General features: G+C 45.4%; 1 protein-coding gene across 2 annotated transcripts in view; it reads right to left on the bottom strand.

Moving 5' to 3' along the window:
* Positions 1 to 22,715, bottom strand: part of Zc3h7b (zinc finger CCCH-type containing 7B) — a 60,782-nt gene that overhangs the window by 22,419 nt on the left and 15,648 nt on the right. For both annotated transcript variants that reach the window (XM_076855222.2, XM_076855224.2), the window contains exons 2-6: positions 8,598 to 8,656; positions 6,187 to 6,220; positions 5,863 to 6,060; positions 4,674 to 4,832; positions 417 to 497 (exon numbers count right to left, since the gene is read on the bottom strand). In XM_076855222.2, the coding sequence (XP_076711337.1) occupies positions 417 to 497; positions 4,674 to 4,832; positions 5,863 to 6,060; positions 6,187 to 6,220; positions 8,598 to 8,650 (525 nt within the window). In that variant the 5' untranslated portion in view covers positions 8,651 to 8,656. The remainder of the gene's footprint in view (positions 1 to 416; positions 498 to 4,673; positions 4,833 to 5,862; positions 6,061 to 6,186; positions 6,221 to 8,597; positions 8,657 to 22,715) is intronic.

Raw genomic sequence — 22,715 nt, 5'->3', positions numbered from 1 at the left:
CTCTCCTGTGTGCAGCAGTACCCTGGCACACGCTGATGCCAAATGAATCAATGTGGATATGAAGAAGCCAAACAGGTCCTGGAACCTCAGATAGGCACCACACGGGGTTATTTGAGAAAACAGGCAGAAGGACACTGGTGTCAACTGAGGCCATCTCCAGGGTGGCTGAAGTCAGCCAGGGCAGGCAGGGAGCACATTTTAACAGCTGGTGTCTAAGGTGAGCTAGGGGCCGTGGCTGTTCTTCCCTCTTCCGCAAGGTCCTGGTACTCATCCCAGCCAACAGGAAGAAAGATCACCTGCTGTCACTTGCTCTGTCCTCACCCAGCCCTGGCCACTTCACCCACCTTTCCAGTGGTAGCTGATCCTTCCTGTATCCCTCTCCCTACCTCCTGCCCCAGGGTCCAGAGCCCACCTACCTGGGGCCTCTTATACGCCTTCCGTACTCGCAGCCCAAGTTTCTGAGCCAGCTCCTGACCCAGCTGAGTGACACTTTCATCCTGGAGGAGACAAGACACGGGACACCCAGTGAGTCAGGCTGCCTGGGCCCACAGAGCTGTGCTGCTGGACATTTCGTGGAGCCCTGAAAGGGTGATCCTGGCTAGTGCATGTCTCAGGCAAGAAAGTGAGGCCCTGGGAGGTGGTGTTGGCTTTCTAAGCCACCTTGAAAACAGGTTTTTATTTCTATATTCTCTTTTATTTGGGGGAGAGCAAAGGAGTAATTAGGCTTTTATTTTATCATATTCTATTTTAATTATCCCTCTATCTTTGAGACAGGGTCTGGCTGTGTTGCCTGGCTGGTCTCCAACTCCTGGGTTCCCATGATCATCCTGCCTCAGCCTCCTGAGTAGGCTGTACCACCACACCTGACTGTTGGGTCTTTTTTTCTTCTTTTTCTTTCTGCACTGAGGACTTAACCTAGGGGCACTTTACCACGAAGCTGTATCTGCAGTCCTTTTTATTTTGAGACATGATCTTGGACTGGGGATGTGGATCAGTGGTAGAGCACCATCCCCAGCACTACAGAAAAAAAAAAAAAAAAGAGAGAGAGAGAGAGACAAGATCTTGCTAAGTTGCTGAGCCCAGCCTGGAATGTGTGGTTCTCCTGCCTCGGCCTCCTGAGTTGCTAGGATTGCAGGTGTGAACCACTGTGCTTCACTCAAACCATTTTTATTTATTTATTTATTTATTCTGGGGGGAAGGGTGAATACTAGAGATTAAAACCAGGGGTGATTTACCACTGACCCTCATCCCCACTCCTTTTTATTTTTTATTTTGAGACAGGATCTTGTTAAGTTGTTTAGGCCTTGCTAAGTTGCTGAGGCTGGCCTTGAATTTGTGATCCTCCTACCTCAGCCTCCTGAGTCACTGGGATTACAGGCATGTGCCACCATGCCTAGCTCAAACCATGCTATTTGAATTTAATTTTAATATTATCTTTGTCCTCTCCTTTTTCTTCTTCTTCTTCTTCTTCTTTTTTTTTTTTTTTGGCGGGGGGGGGGGATGCTGAGAATGGAACCAAGGGTCTCATACATGATGCTAGGCAAGTGCCACTGAGTTTTGTGTCTTTCTTCTTCTTCTTCTTTTTTGGTGATATTGGAGGTTGAGCCCAGGAAACCTTTGCCACTAAACTGCATCCCCAGTCTTTTTACTTTGAGACAGAGTTTTGCCGAGTTGTTCAGGCTGGCCTCAAACATGCAATCCTCCTGCATTAGCCTCCCAAGTAGCTGAGATTACAGGTATACACCACCACGCCTGGTCCCAGTCCTTACCTTTTTATTTCTAAAATTCAGCAAGTAAGAGCGAACTGCAGAAGGTAGACCGTTAGAGTGAGTGCAGTGCAAGTATTCTTGCTCACCCAGCCTCACTGTGGTTCCTCCCCAGAAGGAACTGTGTTGTGGGTCTGTTGCATTTCCCTGCAGATCTTTCCTAGGAGTGCATGCATCCAGACCTATGAAGAATGCTTAGTTTTCTTTTCTGGGGCTTTTCTCTTCCTTTTCTTCCTTCCTTCCTTCCTTCCTTTCTTTTCTTTTCTTTTTTTTTTTTAATGTAAATGGAATCATAAACCAATTATTCTACAACTTGCTCTGTCCTACACAGGTTCTTAACCCTTGCTAAACGACATGTGTTTCACACATAGGGTTCCTGTGAGGCCCCAAGGAGCAAGGGAATGTGAAGATCTGAACAGCACCTGGTCACGGTGAGTGATGGACAAACATACCTGCTCCTCCCTCCCCTGCAGGCTGTATCACCAAATGTGTACTGTGTGCCAGCCATAAGCAGCACCACAGTACACAGGGCAGACAGGCCTCAAGGAGTATCCAGAACAATAGTGGAGATCAATCAGTCAATAAAGAAATGGGTTACTATGCACTGTGCTCTAGGCCACAGCAGGACCAGGGATGCTGTGTCACTGTGTGTGCTTCCCCCTTTCCTTGTCTTGCTGACAAGCTCCTGGTGGTCAAGTCCTGGATCTGAGCCACCTCTAGTCCCAATGCCCATCATGATACAAGGGCTCAGTATTTGCCCAGTAAATACCATAAAAGGGGGGAATTCCCTAATGCAAAATAAAGAATCCCAGGTTGGGGTACTTCTGTAGGCAATCTCCTAACCCTCACTGGGGCTTCTTTATCTGTAGGTTGGACCTGCCCTGCCCCTGTCAGAAGTGAGCTCCCCACAAGACCTAGCTGTGGGTCTGCTATAGACACTACAAAATGCTATGGGTGGGGGGGTGCTGGGGATGTGGTTCAAGTGGTAGCACGCTCGCCTGGCATGCATCTGGCCCGGGTTCGATCCTCAGCACCACATACAAAAACAAAGATGTTGTGTTCACCAAGAACTAAAAAATAAATATTAAAATTCTCTCTCTTTCTCTCTCTCTCTAAATAAAATAAAATAAAATAAAAATTAAAAAAAATGCTATGGGGATCAGGGGATTATTGTCACAAAGAAACATTCTTTTTTTCTTTTGCAGTACTGGGATTGAGACCAGGGCCTGACACAAACTAGGCAAACACTCTTCCACTGAGCTACATCCCCAGCCTAAGAAACATTCTTAATAGTGAACTAAGCAGAATCAGGGAAGCATTATGTATAATAACATCTCCTGGTCTACAACAGTAGATGTCCTGGTGTATGATCTGCTAATTCTAGCCTCAGCACATCCCTATGATGCATTATATGTTCCTAGTCCCATTTTACAGGGGTGTAAAACCGAGGCTTCTGGAGGCTAAGTCATGGCCAAGAAGACACAGCTAAGAGTGGAAGACCCAAGAATAAACCCAACCCCAGCCACCCATCCAGCACTGTCATCCTCTCCCACCATGTACACTGCCTGCCTTCTTCAGGCCCTGCTCACACCCCACCTCTTTCAGGGAGCTTTCCTGCTCTTTCCCCCTTCCTGGGCAGCATCTTCCATTTTCTAAGCTTTTCAACAGTCACTATGTCAGGGATAAAGTACGAAAGGCATTATATTGATACAGAGGTGTGGCAAGCAATGTCCAGCTGGGCGTGATGGTGCCCATCTGTAGTCCCAGCAGCTCGGAAAGCTGAGACAGGAGGATCATGAGTTCAAAGCCAGCCTCAGCAACTTAATGAGGTCCTAAGTAATTTAGTGAGACCTGACTCTAAATAAAACACAAAAATGGGCTGGGATTGTAGTTCAGTTGTTAAGTGCCCCTGGGTTCAATCCCTAGTACCAAAAAACAAGAAAAAAAAAAAATGCTCTGTCCAAGGGCACCCTGGGAGACAAGGCAGAACCCGGCCTAGACCCCAGTGCTATTTTAATTTGTCACCAGTGGACTGTGAGTCCTTGAAGCACATAGATCTATGCCTGTATACTGTTAATGGATGAGTGGGGAGGGGACATGTGTCCAGCTGGCTGTGGGTGAGGCCATCTCACAGGCTTGTTACTGGCCATTTCCCATTGCTGCTTTCCTGGGTGCTGACAACCAGGACCCAGCACAAAAGGCACCCCTCTAGTCATCACAGCCCTCTACACAGTAGAGGTCAAAAGCACAAACTCAAAAACCAGACTGCTGGGGCTGGGGTTGTGGCTCAGCAACAGAGCGCTTGCCTCGCACATGTGAGGCACGGGGTCTGAACCTCAGCACCACATAAAAATAAACAAACAAAATAAAGATATTGTGTCCCTCTATAACAAAAAAATTTTTAAATTAAAAAAAAAACAAAAACAAACAAACAGAAAAAAAAAACACAACCCACAGACTTCTAGGGTCCAAATCTCAGCTCAGCCCCCCATTGGTTGTTGTGAATTCAGGAATGATCCTTTCTTTCTGTGTCTCTCTCTGTCCCTTCACCTTTAAAACAGGTATAATAAGCTACTTAGCAAAACCCTGTCTCAAACAGTAAAAAGGACTGGGAATGTAGTTCAGTGCTAAAGTGCCTTCAGTTCAATTCCCAGTAAAAAAAAAAATAATAATAAGTGGGAGGACCATAAGAGCATCTTCTTCACAGGGTTGTTGCGTGGATTTGGTGAGTTAATACCCACAATGCAGTTTTCGTAGTGCCTGGCACGTAATCAGAGCTCAGAGATGATGGCCAGCATTCCTATCAGTGTCTGCAACTCCATGTCACAGAGGAAACCGAGGCTCAGTAAGATGTGGAAGCTTGGCCTACCTGAGGGCCAGAGCAGAGGCTTTGGAGTCGGGACTCACGTGTGGCAGGGCCAGGGAGCACCGGCTGCTGCACTCGTAGGCCTCCTTGTGGCGTCCTAGCTCATTGAGGGCGCGCGCCTTGCGGAACAGCGCCCGGATGCTCTCGCTATCCAGGAGCAGCGCCTTCTCGCTGTCCTCCAGTGCTTTCTCATACAGGCCCTGTGGGAGAGGAGTGGGGGGCCCACTAGTCAGCACCTGCGCACTCTGTCCCAGGCTCCTAACCCCATCTAGGGCTGAACAACAGCGTCCCTTCCCTGCAGAGCAGGAGCAGGGGCAGGGCTGGGCTCAGGAGCAGGGCTTGAGAGGTCCCAGGGAAAAGGCCACATTCAGACAATGAGTAGGGACATTTGTGTGTGCAGCTGGCAGGCTGCAGTGGGCACTGGCAGGACACTGCAGGGACGGCTGCAGGTTGTACAGTGCTGAGCCTGGTCCTCCCCCACATATTTGCACATCTGTCTTCAGTTTAAATCATCAAGTGCAGAAGAGTGGCCCCTCTGAGAAGTGAAATTCTAGGGCAGCTCTGCGCAAAGAAGCGTGCGGAGGGCCAAATCCTTAGGCATCCAGAGATTCACTGATCTAGAAAAGCTGGCTGGATTGCAGAGGTCTCCCTGGACCCTCTGCATGTCCGCAGCAGAGCTTTCCCACAGGACCTGAACAGCAGCTGAGCCCGAGTAGGAGTGGGATAGGGAAGAGGAGGAGGCTGGAGCTCTAAGGGGGAGCTTGGGGAGAGCGAGGAGGCTGGGAGGGAGAAGTGGGGCAGGTTAGACTCCCACCAATGTCCAATGTCACCTCGAGATTCTAATTCAATTCATTTGGGGCAGGGCTAGGGCATCAGTACCATGTTTTAAGAACTTTTTATTTTTCATCCATATTCCTTTTTTTTTTTTTTTTTGGAGATGGGGTCTTGCCTGAGTTTGCATAGGCTGATCCTGAATCCCTGGGCTCAAGCAATCCTCCTGTCTCAGCCTCCGGAGTAGCTGGAACTATAGGCCACCTGGCTTATCTGTTTTTTAAAGTTCTCCAGGTGAGTCTGTTGTGCAGCTGGGACTGAGAGCCTCAGGAATAGCGAGTAAGAGTCAGACAGGAGGAGACAAAGGAGGCCAGCCCCAGGCCTTCGTACTCACTGGGTGCAGGACTACCTAGAGGGGGCATCCGGGGGCGAGAGAGAGGGCAGGGGAGTCGGACTCACCATGGTGAAGTAGCAGGCAGCCCTGTTCACATGCAGCTTGCACAGCAGCTCCTGGGGCAGGGCCACCTGGTCAGAGGCAGCGTAGTCAGCCACGTTCAGCCCCTCCATGTACTGCACCAGGGCCTGCTTATAGTCCTTCTCTCGAAACAGGTCATTGCCCTCAGCAAACAGATTCTGCACCAGCTTGAGCAGGAAGGCCTGTCAGGGCAGGGTGCACAGGGAGCTCAGGGGCTCTTCTCCATGCAGCCCTGGCCCCAGCCCCCAACCCCCTTCCCTGGATGGGCTTGCCCTTCACCTTCATCCAACCCAGCAGCTGACACTCACCTCATACTCTTCTTGCTTTAGGGGTAGTGTTGACCTAGCAGATAAAGAGAGGGACACAGGTCTGTGTGAGCCCAGGGGTCTCAGACTCATGGAGGCCCCAGAGCTAGAACTACAAGCATCAGGTCATACCAGGAGAGGGCCCCTCCAACTTGGACCTCAGTACTTTGTGGGCTGGGGTGAGGGGATAGCATGCAGGTTGGTGGACTCTGATGGAAGGACTTGCATTTTCCCCAGGGCCCAACAGCCAGGCTCTCCCAGATATAGATGCTGAGAAAGAGTAGACCAGTGCCAGCAGTGGGTCTGGCTCAGGGGCTGTCCTCTGCCTGAAACCAGCCCTCTCCTAATAAGAGAGCACAGGTTCCAAGTCTTTCCATGTTACATGGGTGGCAGAGCCAAGGTGGGCATAGGAGGCTCCCACCCTGGAAAGGGCAAGAGGAGAAACAGCAGTCTGGCCAAGGCAGGGCCCAGGGCTGCAGCTCAAGGCCTGGAGGAGGGAATAGCACAGGGGCTCACACAGAAGGTGGGAAATCTACCTTAGGCCCCTTGCTAAACACATGGAATACATATGTGTGAAAACTGACAGAGAGTGGGGCGAAGCCAGTGGGACAGCCTGTAACAGGAGCAGGTCCTGCTGTGTGGCCTGTAAGCCATGCCTCAAGAGGCCAAGAGGGGACAGGAAACCATACAGGAAGCAGAGAACTGGGACACGGATAAGCTCTGCAGAAATCAGTGACTGAGGTTAAAGGCACAGGATTCTGAGGTTGAACCCAGGGGCGCGATCACTGAGCTACATCCTCTGCCCTCTCTATTTTTTTAAAATTTGAAATAGGATCTCACTACATTCTTGAGGCTGCCCTTGAACTTGCTATCTTCTTGCCTCAGCCTCCCAAGTTGTGGGGTCATAGGTGTGTGCCACTACGCCTGGTTTACAAGATGAAAAACAGTAGTTGCAAAGCTCACCTTGTTCGCCACACCAGACTCTGAATAAATCTGAGCACTTCTTGAAAATCAAACAGCTGCTTCCCCAAATGCAAGACCTGCCTAGGTGATGAGTAAAGCAGAGGCAGCTCCTCTGATGCTAAAGTGTGAGGACAGCCTGAGCCCCTCAGCTGCAGGATGCATTACCAATGGCCCGAGGCGGTGAGACACAAAGGGTCCCCTGGGGAAGAAGCTAGGAGAAGTGATGCATGGTGTCGACATAAACCTCACTGTATGAGAGCAACATGGAGTGACTATTTGAAAAGGGGCCTAGTTTGTGGTGCCAACGTGGGTAAGAAAAGGTAGGGAGTACTTTGTAAATTCAGGTGAGGGAACAAAACCCGGGAGTCTATAAGGGTTTACAGAGGCAAATTCCAGTTTCACAGGGAACTCTACTTAAGAAAAAGAACAGGAAATTTTGAACATAGAATTGCTTGGGTGTGAGTGTCTCCAAGGCCTCAGGAAAGGCCCATGCAAGTGAGGGGCCCCGAATACGCTTCATTATTGTCATAATAAATATGCCCCTGAGGATCTATTTAATGGAGACAAAAGAAAAAGGTTAGTAAAAATACTTTGCATACAAAGAAAAAAATGAAAAAACTACAATGGCACTTGGGTGTTGGGGACATTTAATGGAAAAACATAGGTTTTGAAGTCAGCCAGACCTGGCTTTGAACGCTGTCACTCAATAACTGTGTGTCCTTAAATAAGTTTTTTACCCTCTCTAAGCCTCAGCTTTCTTTCTTTCTTTTTCTTTTTTCTTTCTTTTTCTTTTTGGCAGTGAGGAGCTGGGGATTGAACTTAAGGGCACTTGACCACTGAGCCACATCCCCAGCCCCTATTTTGTATTTTATTTAGAGATAGCGTCTCACTAAGTTGTTTAGTGCCTTGCCGTTGCTGGGATGGCCTTGAACTTGCAATCCTACTGCCTCAGCCTCCCAAGCCACTGGGTATGTCTACCACACACAGCAAAGCCTCAACTTTCTCATCTGCAAAATGGAAATAAAGTGACCTACTTTATTGGGCTGTTGTGAAGATTAAAAAGATGATGGAGAGATACACAGGGCCCAGCACAGAGAGACAGTAAGAGCTCAAAAAATAGGGACTATCGATTTGTTGGAAGATGCATGCAGGTGTGTAAGAGAATTCACGGTGTGTGTGTGTGTGTGTGTGTGTGTGTGTGTGTGTGTAATGTGGAGGGTGAGGGCGGAGTAATATACCGGACAAGACCGGCAGGTAGCAAGGCACAGGGACCTCGTACCTGTGGAGTTGTGGCCTCTGCCTGGCCAGCCCCTTCCCAGCTCACCCACCTCTCCACACTCCAATATAACAGGAGCCTGACCCGCAGGGGTTCAGCCAGCAGGAAACAGGAGAGCAGGAGAGGGTGTGGCTTCCTGAGGACCTGCCCTGCCCACCACCTGCCGCACACTTACTGAATGAACTGAAGCCCCTTCTCGATGTCCGCCTTCCGTTTCTGCCTCTCCATCAGTCTCTGGGGAAGAGAGCACAGCACATCAGTCTGAGGCAGGGGCCTGGTCACTGTCGCCCCCCACCCCATCGTGCAGGCCATAAGTGGGCACTCTCTCACTCTGCTGGTCCCACTTTACAGCTGGGAAGGGGGTCTCAAGGGTGAGGCTAATCTCAGGGTCTACAGGGATCATCTGAAGCAGACCAGCTGTCACCCTGCATCCCTGTGGGTCCTGGGCTCCGAGCATGCATGCTGTCCTCTGTGATGGAGGCTGTGTGGAGACCACCACACATGGCTTGGGGAACAGTGCTTCCCAGCATAACCTCAAGGCCACAGGAACAACCTTATTTTACCATCCAACTAAGCAGTCTGTGCTGCTCCCAGTGAGAAGCAACATAGAAAATGCAAAATGAGGAGCAATGATTATATCAGTGACCACCCACACTGGGTCCTGCACTTGGAACAAGAATCTCAACAATGCCATGAGCCAGGTGTCATTTCTCCTCCCTTACCCAAGAGCTGAAGGTGGTTCAGGCCCCATTTGAACCCAGGAGATGCTTCCTCTCATGACCCCCAGCAGCCCCTCCACACACCACTGATGACCCCTGATTCAGACAGCCAGGGTGCTCATCTCTCTCGTGCCCAGCAGGCTGTGTGGGTCAGCCAGGGAAGGCCTCCGGACCTGTGGGGCAGCTTTCTTCCTCCCTCCCCAGCACACCTGTGGCTGCCCAGTCCTCACCACGAGGTGCAGTGCATGCGAGGCCCAGGCTGAGTAGGTTTGGGTATGCCAGTGGTGATTGTGACACAGTCACTGCCCCCAGGGAGCTATTCATCTGGCAGAGAAGTCAGTGCTTGCCATTTATGACATCTGACACGTGCCTAATACGTGTCTGACTGTCCTTGAGGCGTTGTGGGTGAAGGCTCTGGACTCGGACGGGCCTGGGTGTGATCCCAGCATTCACACTGTGTGACTTTGGACCTCAGTGTCCAGAGGGGGAACTGACTGGCATGAGAGTTCACAAGGTGACAGGTGCAACAATAGTGGGGAAATATGTCACAACACTAGTCCTCCCTCTTGCAAAACACTCTGCATGTGCTCCTTGGGTTAGACACACAGACCGTGTCCTGATAGGAGGAGGCAGTAGCAATGGCCCTGGCTGCTTGGTCATTCTCTCTGTCCTCAGCTTCCCTGTCTACCAAATAAGTCCCTCATCCCTCTGGCCTGTGCTCCAGGCCTCAGCCACCACAGGACTTGGTACTCTTCCTGCCTCCTAGCCTCTGCTCTCAGTTCTTCCATGCTCCTTCCCATCCTACACATTAAGTTCCCTCCCTCCTTGCTCTGGAAGTCACCACAGAATCTCCTGGCACTGGTTGGGGAGCTGCAGAAGGGCAGAGGCCTCTGCAGGCCTGACTTACATAAAACTTTAACAAAAAGGGTCAATCTGGTTGGCTAAGAGTGAATAAAGATCCTTTAAAATGGCTAAACCAGGCTGGGGTTGTAGCTCAGTGGTAGAGCACTTGCCTAGCACGTGGGAAACACTGGGTTTGATCCTCAGCACCACATAAAAATAAATAAATAAAATAAAGGTATTGTGTCCATCTACAGCTATAAAAAATTTTAGAAAAGATTGCTCGTTTCTAGGTTTTAACCTTCTAAGGTTACTAAGAATTAAAATTCTAATAGATGTAATTTTATATGCACACAAAAAGTTTCAGCTCTGTTTTGATTAAAGTACTATAAAGAGTAAAGTAGGTCATTTCCTTTTCCTTTTTTTTTTTTTTTTTTTTTTGGTACCAGGGATTGAACCCCGGGGCGATTAACCACTGAGCCACAGCCCCAACACCCCCTCTTTTTTAAGACTTTTTTTTTAGTTGATAATGGACTTTATTTGTTTTTATGTGGTGCTGAGGATTGAACCCAGTGCCTCATGCATGTTAGGCAAGCACTCTACCACTGAGCCACACCCCCATCCCCCCGCAGCCACTTTTATATTTTATTTAGAGACAGGCCTCTCTAAATTCCTGAGGCTGACTTAGAACTCACAATCCTCCTGCCTCAGCCTCCCAACCTGCTGGGATTACAGGTGTGCGCCACTGTAAACATCACTCATTTACTGAAGAGACAGAGTCTCATGATGTGTTGAAATCCTTTTCAACTCAGGTGTACTGGTCTGGGGACCTCGAGCTTCTAGGTAAAGACATTGATCAGAGTCCATACGGAACAGACACTTTAAGTGTTGGGCTAATGATTGGAATCTATGTTGTACAGGCATTGGGAAGGTACCAAAGCTATTGGCTTAGCCCAGGATTTTCTAATTGACTGTGCCCTATTAATCTTTGAATCTAAATTTTCTGTAACTTTCACTTAGGTCCACCTCCACCTCCACCTCCCCGCTGCTCCTATCTTCTTGGAGGGGACAGAGAAGAAAACTGCTGGCAGCCGAGGACTTCATGAATTTCAACTCTAAAAGAGTTACAGATGTAAAAATATATTTTTTAAAATTACAAGGTTAAAGAAATGTTTCTGGATGAGAAAGCATTTTTTTTTTTAAAGAGAAAGAGAGAGAATCTTTCAACATTTAGTTTTTGGTGGACATAACATCCTCATTTTTTATTTTTATGTGGTGCTGAGGATCGAACCCAGCGCCCCATGCATGCCAGGCGAGCGCGCTACCACTTGAGCCACATCCCCAGCCCGAGAAAGCATTTTTAAAATATTCTTGTTCCTAAGTCCAAGGTGAAAGAGCACAAAACTAAGGATGTAAACCAGTTGTTGAATGTCTGAGCTGCAGGAGTTTAGGAAAGGTACATCTCAAAAAGTTTGCATATGTGACTAAGTAGCACTTTTAGTTAGTTATTCGAATTTCTATGTATGAAGAGAAAGCAAAGTCTGAGCATTCTTCTGCTCTTACCTATCAAGATAATTTTCTTGGGCTGGGGATATAGCTCAGTTGGTAGAGTGCTTGCCTTGCATGCACAAGGCCCTGGCTTCAATCCCCAGCATCGCCAAAAAAAAAAAAAAGATAATTTTCTTGTGTCTGTTAGGTTTTATTACTTAGGGAAGCTAAGGCTCAAAGGAATTAGAGTTTGTTCAACTTCAGTTAAACAAACAACTTTTATTTTAGGTTATAACCCTACCTATGGATTTAACCAATTAAACTTGGTTAATAAGGACATCAATGTAGTCATGCCCTTCAAGTAAAATATAAAGCTTAGGAGAACATTTTACCAGGCTGGTGTTCTCCAAACTAAAATTATCTGTAGCTATAGTCTCTCTCAGACTTAAGTAGAAATAACAAGTTTAGCTGAGGATTTATTTGATATTTAATATTTTGTAATTGTAATTGAGTAAAAATAGCTTATCATCAATAAGTGATATATAAATTTTGTGTTACTCTTTATACCAGTCTGAAAATTTAAATATATATATATATATATATATATATATATATTTTTTTTTTTTTAAAGAGAGAGAGAGAGAGAGAGAGAGAGAGAGAGAGAGAGAATTTTTCAATATTTATTTTCTAGTTTTCGGCGGACACAACATCTTTGTATGTGTATGTGGTGCTGAGGATCGAACCCAGGCCGCACACATGCCAGACGAGCGCGCTACCGCTAGAGCCACATCCCCAGCCCTAAATATATTTTTGGCAAGTAACAAGGACAGCCTATTTTATTTAAAGGTTAACAATATGAAAGATGGAAACATTTTGCCACTTTTTTCCACACATAAAGAAAGTTAAGAACTCTCAATTTTTGTTTGATTCATGTTTCAGATGTAATCTTGTATTGTGTTATTTGTCAAGGCCCCACCTTACCTGAGGTAAATCTGCCTCTCACCCTACTCCATGTTAGGATGCCTCCAAAGTAAGCTAAATTTAAGTTTATTTAAAGTTGTGTTAAAAAGATAGATTTTTATTGTAAAGATTACTAAAATCTCAAAATAATCCAGGGATGTAATACAAAAACTAAGTAAAGGTTTGGGTAAATTATAAAAGACATGTAACATTATCAGATTTTAAAAGAAGGTAAAATTGGGACTGGGGATGTGGCTCAAGCGGTAGCGCGCTCGCTTAGCATGCATGCGACCCAGGTTTGATCCTCAGCACCACATACAAACAAAGATGTTGTGTTCGCTGACAACTAAAAAATGAATGTTAAAAAATTTTTTTAAAAAAGCATTCCTTCTAATGGTACAACCTGAGTATATTTTAAAATAAGCCATCACCCATGGGACTCCCACTTTAAGACTGGTAAAACTGGCCTGCTGGATGTTTCAAACCAAAAATTGGAGACTAAAGTAAGAAAAGTAAAAGGGCCAAGGAGAAAAACAGCCAATATTTGGCTTTTGCCCTCTGGGGTCAGCCAAGATCCAGTGAATGACAGGACCCCTCTCTGGGCCTTTCAACTCCCATGAGTCATCCCATCTGCCAATCAGGGAGATCAAGAGGACCCTAGAAAACAGGAAGCCAACCAGTGCACATTCTGCAAAGAGGAGGGTCACTGGAGAAGGAAATGTTCCTGATGCTTCCAAGGGAAGCCACACATAGTCAGAAAGACCCTGACGCCTCCTGGCAGATGCCACAACTGATAGAGGAAGACAAGAAAAGAAGTCAAGAGGCTTCACACAGGTTCCCAAGAGTGATCTCTAAGGAATCTCAGTTCACTCTTAACAATAGATAAGAAAAAAGGTTAGTTTTTTTTTTTTTAATATTTATTTATTTTTTTAGTTATAGTGGGACACAATATCTTTATTTTATTTATTTATATGGTGCTGAGGATCGAACCCAGGGCCTTGCATGTACTAGGTGAGCACTCTACCATTGAACCACAATCCCAGCCCCCAAAAAAGGTTAGTTTTGACCAACTTGATCTTAAATACCTGAAAGGAGAGTATAACCAAAACCACAGTCCTACATAGGCATTTGGAAGAAAAGGTAATAATTCTTTTAATGTAACTGGAGATATACATTTGTGTCAGACCTACCAAAAGTAAGTAAAACTGGGAAGCTATAAAGAAAGGGTTTTCTAACACTCAGCCTCTTGAATTGCTGGAAATACAGGTGTGCACCACAGCTTGCCTGGCCATGAACAGGTACCTGAACAGCTCTACCCAAAACCAGACTTCCACAACCATAGACTAGGATAAGTCACTAATTAGAAGTTCTCCAAATGGGGAAAATCTGAATTGGGCTTTGAAGGGTTAATAGGATTTGGTTTGTTGGTATCAGAGAATGGAGACCAACTAGTGAGCTACATGTGAGTTTATGAAATTGCTGTCCTGTCCCATGTTTCATTCAGGTCTGACTGAAGACCCTGGGGGCTGGGTCCACATTTGATAGATGAGGAAAGTAAATCTCAAAGAGATCACAAGATATGTAGCCAGCCATGGGGCCACTGTGGAACAAGTGGTTTCAGCTCAGTAGACTCTAATGCTGTCCTTCCTCAAAGGCACAGGGGGAAGCAGAACATCTCACAAATTCTCCTGACACCAAGCCTGTGTTTCTTTGACTGCCTGTCCCCTGACCCCAGAAGGCAGATGTCTCCATGGTGTGATTTGGAGGGAGTCTCCTACATAAAAATATGATACTTCTGACTCCCAAATACAACTGTGAGTGCCAAGCACCTGTAAAGTACCAGACTCTGGGACAGAGGACAGACAGGAATAAAGCACACTGCCTGGAAGAAAAATCACTAGGGGCCATGAGGATAGTAACCTGCGTGAGCCAGGGCAAGTGAGGGAACCCACATCATCCCATCCACTTGTTAAACACAAGCAGGCACTTCCGGCCCTCATCTGGGCACTAAATCCCTTCCCTAGAAGCTAACCAGTGGGACAGCTACGATAGGACAAAGAGCTTCAGTGGAGGCGTCCATCAATCCATCCAGCCGTGTACTCCTGGCATGGAATAAGCACTAAGGATTACCTTAAATGTCCTCAGAGGGCTGGGGATTTATCAATTTACAAAGTTGACAATGCCTCTTTAAGAACATATGTTCTGGTGAAAGACACACAGGACAAATATACAATGTACTACAGCAAGGACACACAACAAAGAAAAAATGAGATTGACAGGATGCTACAATTGCTGGGTGATCAGGGATGGCCACTTTGGCCTTTGAACATCCAGGGGGGAAGTGTTCTAGACAGGGAACAATGGTACAAGGGTCCTGAGGTAGGCACCTGATTGATGTATTTAAAGAGCAAGGAGACTGTGGAGATAGGAGTAGTCAGTGGAGAACATGGGAAATGGGAAAGTCAAGAGATTAGCAGAGAAGACTATATATATGCAGGATTTGTAGGTGGGACAAGGACTATAGGCTTCCTCTTTTAAGGTAGATTTTGAATGAAAAGTGCAGAAAAAAGTGAACACTAACCAACTGAGATTTATTTAGGTCTCACAACAACAACCCTGAGCAGGAAAATAGTCCAAGAGACTAGGAAAGTTGCCCTGGGCCACACAGTGAGTCTGGAGCCTGGGTTCAGAGAGACTGGGGAGATGGACACCAGACAGCCTGACCTACAACAGCCAAGACTGCCCCCCAGCCCTGAAAGCACCCAACCCCCCACACCCTTCACTCCTCAGTTTGCTTCCTCTGGGAGGAAATTTATCAAAGATGGTTATTATGGACTGGATGTTTGTGTCTTCCCCCATGTACCTAGGTTGAAGCCCTAACCCCTATCCACACCGGACACAGGGCCTATCGGGATGTATTTAAGGTTAAATGAGATTATGAGGGTGAGGTCCTGATTGGGCATTTTGTTATAGTAATCTCACAGACTAATAGATAATAGTACTGAAAAGGGGGGACTGCTACTAAAAAAGCAGAAGTAGTTGGGAGCTGGGTGAAGGACAGAAGGTGGAGACATTTTGAAGTACATGCTTAAAAATGCCTAAGATGGCCATGAAGGGGACTGTTCAGTGGAAATATAGATGTGAAGGGGGATTCTGGAGAGAGCTCATGAAGACAAGAGTCAGGACGGTAGTGCACGCCTACAATGCCAACTACTCAGCAGCTTAGCAAGACGGTCTCAAATTAAAAAAAAAGAAAAAAGAAAGGACTGGGGATATAGCTCAGTGGTAGAGTGCCCTAGGTTCAATCCCCAGTACTACAAAAAAACTGAGGAGATGGTGCTGTTGGGATGAGATGCATGTATTTTCCATGCATTAATTTTAATGCTATAGTCTAAATGTCTATGTCCTCCCCAAATTTATGTGCTGAAGCTCTAATCCCTAATGTGACTTCGTCTGGAGACAAGGCACAAATGGAGGTAATCAAAGTTAAATGAGGGGCTGGGGATGTGGCTCAAGCAGTAGCGCGCTTGCCTGGCATGCGTGCGGCCCGGGTTCGATCCTCAGCACCACATACAAACAAAGATGTTGTGTCCGCCGAAAACTAAAAAATAAATATTAAAAAATTCTCTCTCTCTCTCCCTCTCTCACTCTCTCTTTAAAAAAAAAAAAAGTTAAATGAGGGGCTGGGATGTGGCTCAAGCGATAGCGCGCTCGCCTGGCATGTGTGAGGCCCGGGTTCGATCCTCAGCACCACATACGAAAAAAAACCAAAGATGTTGTGTAGGCCGAAAACTAAAAAAAATATATATATTAAAAATTCTCTCTCTCTCTCTCTCTCTCTCTCTCTCTCTCTCTTTCTAAAAAAAGAAAAAAGAAAAAAAAATTTACTTGAGGTCATAAGGATGGATGGACCCCTGGCCCAACAGAGTTAGTGTCCTTAGAAGAGATATCAGCAAGCTTGCTCTTTCCTTCTGTCTCACCTCCCATGCACACACCAGGGAAAGGCCTTTTGAGGATGGAGTGAGGTCTGTAGACCAAGAAGACAGCCCTTCTCAGAAACTAAGTCAGCCAGTACCTCCATCTAGGACTTCCAAGAAAGAAACTTAGGCCCAGATCTACCCAGGATCCTGCTGCCAGACAGAGCAGCTGTCTCACCCCAATGACAGGGTCTTAAACTTTAGGAATTTCATACTGGACTTGCCTTGAATGGGCCTTTCCCATTTGAAATATAACTGTGAAGCAGAGAATTCTCAATGTGTGTGACTACATAACCAGGTGCACATCTGGTCCAGCTCCAAGGTTTCCCATCTATCTATCTATCTATCTGCAGTACTTGGGAGGCTGCAGCAGGAGGATCACATGTTCAAGACCAGTCTCAGCAACTTAATAAGGCCCTAAGCAACTTTGTGAAACCCTTTTGAAAATAAAAAGAGTTGGGAGTGTGGTTAAGCACCTCTGGATTCAATCCATGGCGCGCGCGCACATGCGCGCGCACACACACACACACACACATACACACACACAAAAGATATTAATGATATACAAGTTACTCTACTTCTCAGTATCTTACTTCCTTCCTCTCAAGTCTAAGGACGAGCTGGGGATATAGCTCAGTTGGTAGAGTGCTTGCCTCACATGCACAAGGCCTTGGGTACCACCCAAAAAAAAAAAAAAAAAGCAAGGATATTGATATCTGCTTTATAGGGTTGTTGTGACAAATGAGGTATCTGGCACATGATAAGCATTTAATTAATATTATTTTATGATCATTATTATTTGGAAAGATAGGCAAAGAACATCAGTAGGATATTCACAGAAAACACAGATCATTAATAAAAGATACTCAGACTAGGGCTGAGTTTGTAGCTCGTAAGTAGAGCACTTGCTTAGCATGTGTGAGGCACACACAAAAATAAATACAAGTATTGTGGTATTGTGTCCAACTACAACTTAAAAAAAAAAAAAAAAAAAGATATCCAGACTCAATGATGAAAAAACCACCCCTTAAAACCCTTAAAACAAGACACCCCTTTCCACCCAGGAGACTACAAAGAAAGCCTGGCTGATGAAGGTGGAGGAACAGGAATTCCATTGTGACTATGAACTGGAACCATTTTTGTGAAGCAATTTAGTGACCTCTACCAAAATAAGCAAGGTAGATCCTGCTGGCTGCCTCCCCAGCAGACAGCCAGTTTCCCTATTTCTTCCTAGCAACACTTCACTCTTGTTCCTCTCCTAGGCACCCAGGAGAAGTTTAACTGAGCTCAGCCAATCACAACAGTCTTTTTCTCTTATCAGAGAAAAAGAGAGATTAGCTTAGGCAAGGGCATATTAAATCATCCTGACCAATGAGAAAGGAGAAGTCAGCCAAAAGGTTTTCTTCATGCTTAAAATGGGCCACAAGTGTCTGGGAGGTAGCTCAGTGGTAGAGTGCTATCCTAGCATGCTCAGGGTCCTGGGTGGAACTCCCCAGGACAGTGCAAAAAATAAAATTAAATTAAATTTAAAAAGAGGACAAAGACAGGGGAAAGAAATTTGACAAGATAAACACTCTGGGTATGGTAAAGCAGAAAGACGAAAGGTATTTAATGACAAATCTGACTCCAAAAATTAATTGCCTGTGAGACTGTCCCCCCTCATTTTTCTTATGTGAATTCCTATTTTGAGGTAGGAATTCTGTTACTTGCGTCCAAAGTCCTTACAAATGATCAAATATTCTTTTTTTGGGGGGGAGGGGGGTTACCAGGGATTGAACTCGTGACACTTGACTACTGAGCCACATCCCCAGCCCTATTTTGTATTCTATTTAGAGACAGGGTCTCACTGAGTTGCTTAGCACCTTGTTGAGAGCCACAGCCGAAGGGGCTCCAGCAAACTTTCAGACTGCCAGCTGATGATTGGCTCACAGTGGCCCCAGCAACACCTAGCTGATTGGCTCCTCTGTGGAGATGCTCATTGAGCTGTATCCCTGCCCTTTCAGACTGCCAGCTGATGATTGGCTCACAGAAGCCCCAGCAACACCTAGCTGATTGGCTCCTCTGCGGTGATGCTCATTGGGCTGTTTCCCTGCCCTTTCAGACCACGGAGCTGCTCATTGGGGGACTTTTTTGGCTCCGCCCATGCGACCCAGCCAATCGGCCTCAAGAGCAGGAGGATTGTGGGAGGAAGAGGTTGTTGGGTGTGTGTGGCTTGTGGGAAGCCGGTGGTGGCAGTTGGGCTCTGAGGGTTTTTTCCTGAGGAGCTGTTTTGTTTATCTTGTGTGGTTCTAAAAATAAAGTTAGTTTCTTTTGACAAGTGGCTCCTGAATTGTGCCCAGCCAGACTGCGGCATTTGGTGGCTCGCACGGGGAGCGACTGAGGGTAAGTAAACCGCTCGCCCCTGAGGGCAGGGTGAGAGGATGGGGAGCCATTTTAAGATTCCTCTTTTGTTTTGCTTCATTTTTGTTTTAAGTTGCCTGTCCCTGGAGATGAGTGAGACGGAAGAAAAACCGCTCACTTCTGAGGAAAAACTATTTACGTCTGAGGAACAGATAGGGAGAAAGGACGGATGCACATGTAAGGAGGATAGAAAGGTTATAATGATTTTGTGTGGTTCCATTTTTATTTCATTCTGTCTCGGTTTTGTTTGGCGTCATCTTGTTGGGTTGTATTATAGTAGAAACACGGGATCAGAAATTAGTAAAAAACAAACCGAAAGAGTGTTAAGTAAATTGTTAGAGGAAGGAGGCATCCCAGTAAAATCAAGAGCAGTCAGGGCATACGTTGATACAATGCAAAAATGTAGCCCATGGCTTTTTAAGGAGGAGTTGTTAAGTATATCACAATGGAACCATCATGGTGAAGATTTAAAAAGAATAGAAAAGAACAGCCCAGGAACTCTGCCAGCTGGCACATTGCCATTGTGGACGTTCGTATCTTGTTTGCTTAGTCCAAAACCTTCAATTCAGACAAAGGTAGAGGAAGGAGAAGACATATTGATTCAAGTAAATGAGGAGGTCTCTCAAGTTAGTCAGAAAGAGGAAAAGATTCAAGGAAAAGAGAAGGTCTTTCGAGCTAATCAGACAGAGAAAGAAAGTTTAGAGCAGAAAAAGCCATCAGGGGGAAAGTTACAAAAGGAGACTGCTACTAAAACCTTTCTATCACCAGAGGGCTTACGTGTCCAACCAACAGCACCACCTCTACAGGAGACTGCTACTAACACCTTTCTATCACCAGAGGACGTAAGTGTCCAACTGACAAGGCCACCTTCATATGCTGAGAGGCCCCCAACCCCCGCAGTGGATAGTTCAGATCCTGAGACAGGATCTCAAGTATTAACATGCCCTGTATTTGAGGTAGGAGGGCAGCGAGTTTACCATACTTTAAATTTCAAAACAGTGAAGCAGCTAAAAGAGGCTGTGACAACCTATGGTCCTCAAGCACCCTTCACTGTAAGCTTGGTCGAATCCATTACCAACTTGAACATGACGCCAGCAGATTGGGCTAATATGTGTAAAGCTGTGCTAAATGGAGGACAATACCTGTTATGGAAGGTTGCCAATGAGGAATTTTGCAAGGAGACGGCTAGGCGAAATGCAGCAGCTGGTTATCCTCAGAGAAATCTAGATATGTTGTTAGGAAAGGGACCTTATGAGAATCAGCAGCAACAAATTGCATATGATCCTGGTGTATATTTACAAATTGCTGTAGATGCAGTTAAGGCATGGAAGACTTTACAAGGACATGGAGGTTTACAAGGTCAATTATCTAAGATAATACAAGGAACTAATGAATCTTATGCTGAATTTGTAGATAGGCTTATTCAAACAGCTACCAGAGTTTTTGGGAATACAGAACAAGCAATGCCATTAATAAAACAACTGGCTTATGACCAAGCGAATCGTTGGTGCAGAGATATCATTAGACCATGGAAACATGAAGATTTAAACACATATATTAAATTATGTAGAGACATTAATGAACAAGAGCAAGTCATGGCAGCTGCAGTAAAACAGGCTTTAGATGCCAGAGACATTAATGAACAAGGGAAAATTGTGGCAGCTGCAGTAAAACAGGCTTTAGATGCCAGAGACATTAATGAACAAGGGCAAATTGTGGCAGCTGCAGTAAAACAGGCTTTAGATTCCAGGCCAAGAACATGCTACAATTGTGAACAAACAGGACATTTTAAAAGGAATTGCCCCATAGGAGGAGGGTTTAACAAAACTAGGTATCAAAGGAGTAGAATACCGGGTATTTGCCCACGATGCCGTAGAGGGAGACATTGGGCTAATGAATGCCGTTCTCAAACCACCATAGAGGGTACTCCATTATCAAAAAACGAACAAGGACCAAGTGTTTATCCACGATATCGTGGAGAAAGGTACTGGGCTCCATTGCCAAAAAATGGACAGGGGGGCCCAATGCTCCGGGGCCCAAAACCACAAATATACGGAGCACTGGAGGAACCCAGCAACCCCATCAGGGTAGTGCCCAGGACACATTGTCCATCAGATCCCTCATCAGACAAACCAGAGGGAGCGCAGGGTTGGACATCTGCGCCTCCGCCAGATCAGTACTAACTCCAGAGATGGGAGTTCAAATCATTCCCACAGGGGTGAAAGGACCTCTTCCCAAAGGAACAGTAGGCTTATTATTGGGACGCAGCTCTTCTACTCTAAAAGGACTTATGATAAGTCCTGGGGTAATTGATCCCGATTATGAAGGTGAAATAAAAATTATAGCCAGTTCTCCAAATGGTATATCAGTAATTTCACCAGGAGATAGAATAGCACAGTTACTAATAATACCAAGCCTACATGATAAATTTTCCAGTCGTGCTATAGAAAGAGGTTCCAAGGGATTAGGCTCCACAGGTGTAGATTGGGCTATGCTGTCTTTAAATTTAGATTCTCGCCCCATGCTAAAACTAAATATTCAAGGACATGAATTTAATGGGCTACTGGATACAGGTGCAGACCTTAGCATCATCTCTCGTCAAGAATGGCCAAAACATTGGCCATTACAACAAGCCACTCAAACGCTTCGAGGCCTAGGAGTGGCGACTAATCCCCATAGAAGTGCAATGGTATTAGATTGGAAGGATCCTGAAGGATGTGAAGGAACTATACAGCCATATGTATTGGATTATCTTCCTATAAATTTATGGGGACGAGATGTCCTAGATCAATTAGGTTTGACATTAACAAATAACATCAACCAAAATGCACCCACTATTATGACTAGACAAGGTTTTAGGAAAGGAAAAAGATTAGGAAAACAAGAACAAGGTATAGCAGCACCAATACAAATAGATCAAGGAACAGACAGACATGGGTTGGATTTTCAGAAAGGGCCACTGAGACAATAAAAATTACTTGGAAATCAGAAAGACCAGTATGGGTTCCTCAGTGGCCCCTGACTAAAGAAAAGATACTAGCAGCCCATGATCTGGTCAAACAACAATTAGCAGAAGGACATATACAACCTTCTGTATCTCCCCATAATACTCCCATTTTTGTCATCAAAAAGAAATCTGGTAAATGGAGATTATTGCAAGATTTAAGAGCCATTAATAATGAGATGGTTATTATGGGACCTGCTCAATCGGGGATTCCTCAATTGTCTGCTTTGCCAAAAACTTGGTATGTTTTAGTTATAGATATTAAAGATTGTTTTTTTTCAATTCCAATTCATCCTGAGGATAGTCCACGTTTTGCATTTACTATCCCTGCACTGAATCATGAAGGGCCTGATCAGAGATATGAATGGAAAGTACTCCCTCAAGGGATGGCTAACAGCCCAACTATGTGTCAAATTTATGTTAACAAAGCAATCCAGCCACTTAGAAATCAAAATCCTGAACTACAAATATTTCACTATATGGATGATGTATTATTAGCACACAAAGCTAAAAACACATTGCTGGACTGTTATGCCACACTTACAAACTTATTAAAAAATTATAATCTAGAGATAGCAATAGATAAAGTACAATTAAATTTTCCAATTAATTATTTAGGAGTTCTATTATCCTCAACCATGGTCCGTCCACCAAAAATTCAAATACGAGTAGATCAACTCAAATCACTTAATGACTTTCAAAAGTTATTAGGAGACATAAACTGGATAAGGCCTTATCTAGGTATACCAACAGGAGAGTTGGGACCTTTATTTGATATCCTAAAAGGTCCATCAGATCCAAATTCACCCCGAATGTTAACGCCTGAAGCAAGAAAGGCATTAAAAATCATTGAAACATATATGGAAAATATGCATTTGGATAGAATTGATATAAGTTTGCCTTTA

This window comes from Callospermophilus lateralis, chromosome 4 (assembly GCF_048772815.1).
Source record: "Callospermophilus lateralis isolate mCalLat2 chromosome 4, mCalLat2.hap1, whole genome shotgun sequence".
NCBI classification, from domain to species: Eukaryota; Metazoa; Chordata; class Mammalia; order Rodentia; family Sciuridae; genus Callospermophilus; species Callospermophilus lateralis.
Note: the sequence above shows the minus strand (reverse complement) of the source record. Positions and strands in the feature narration are given on the sequence as shown.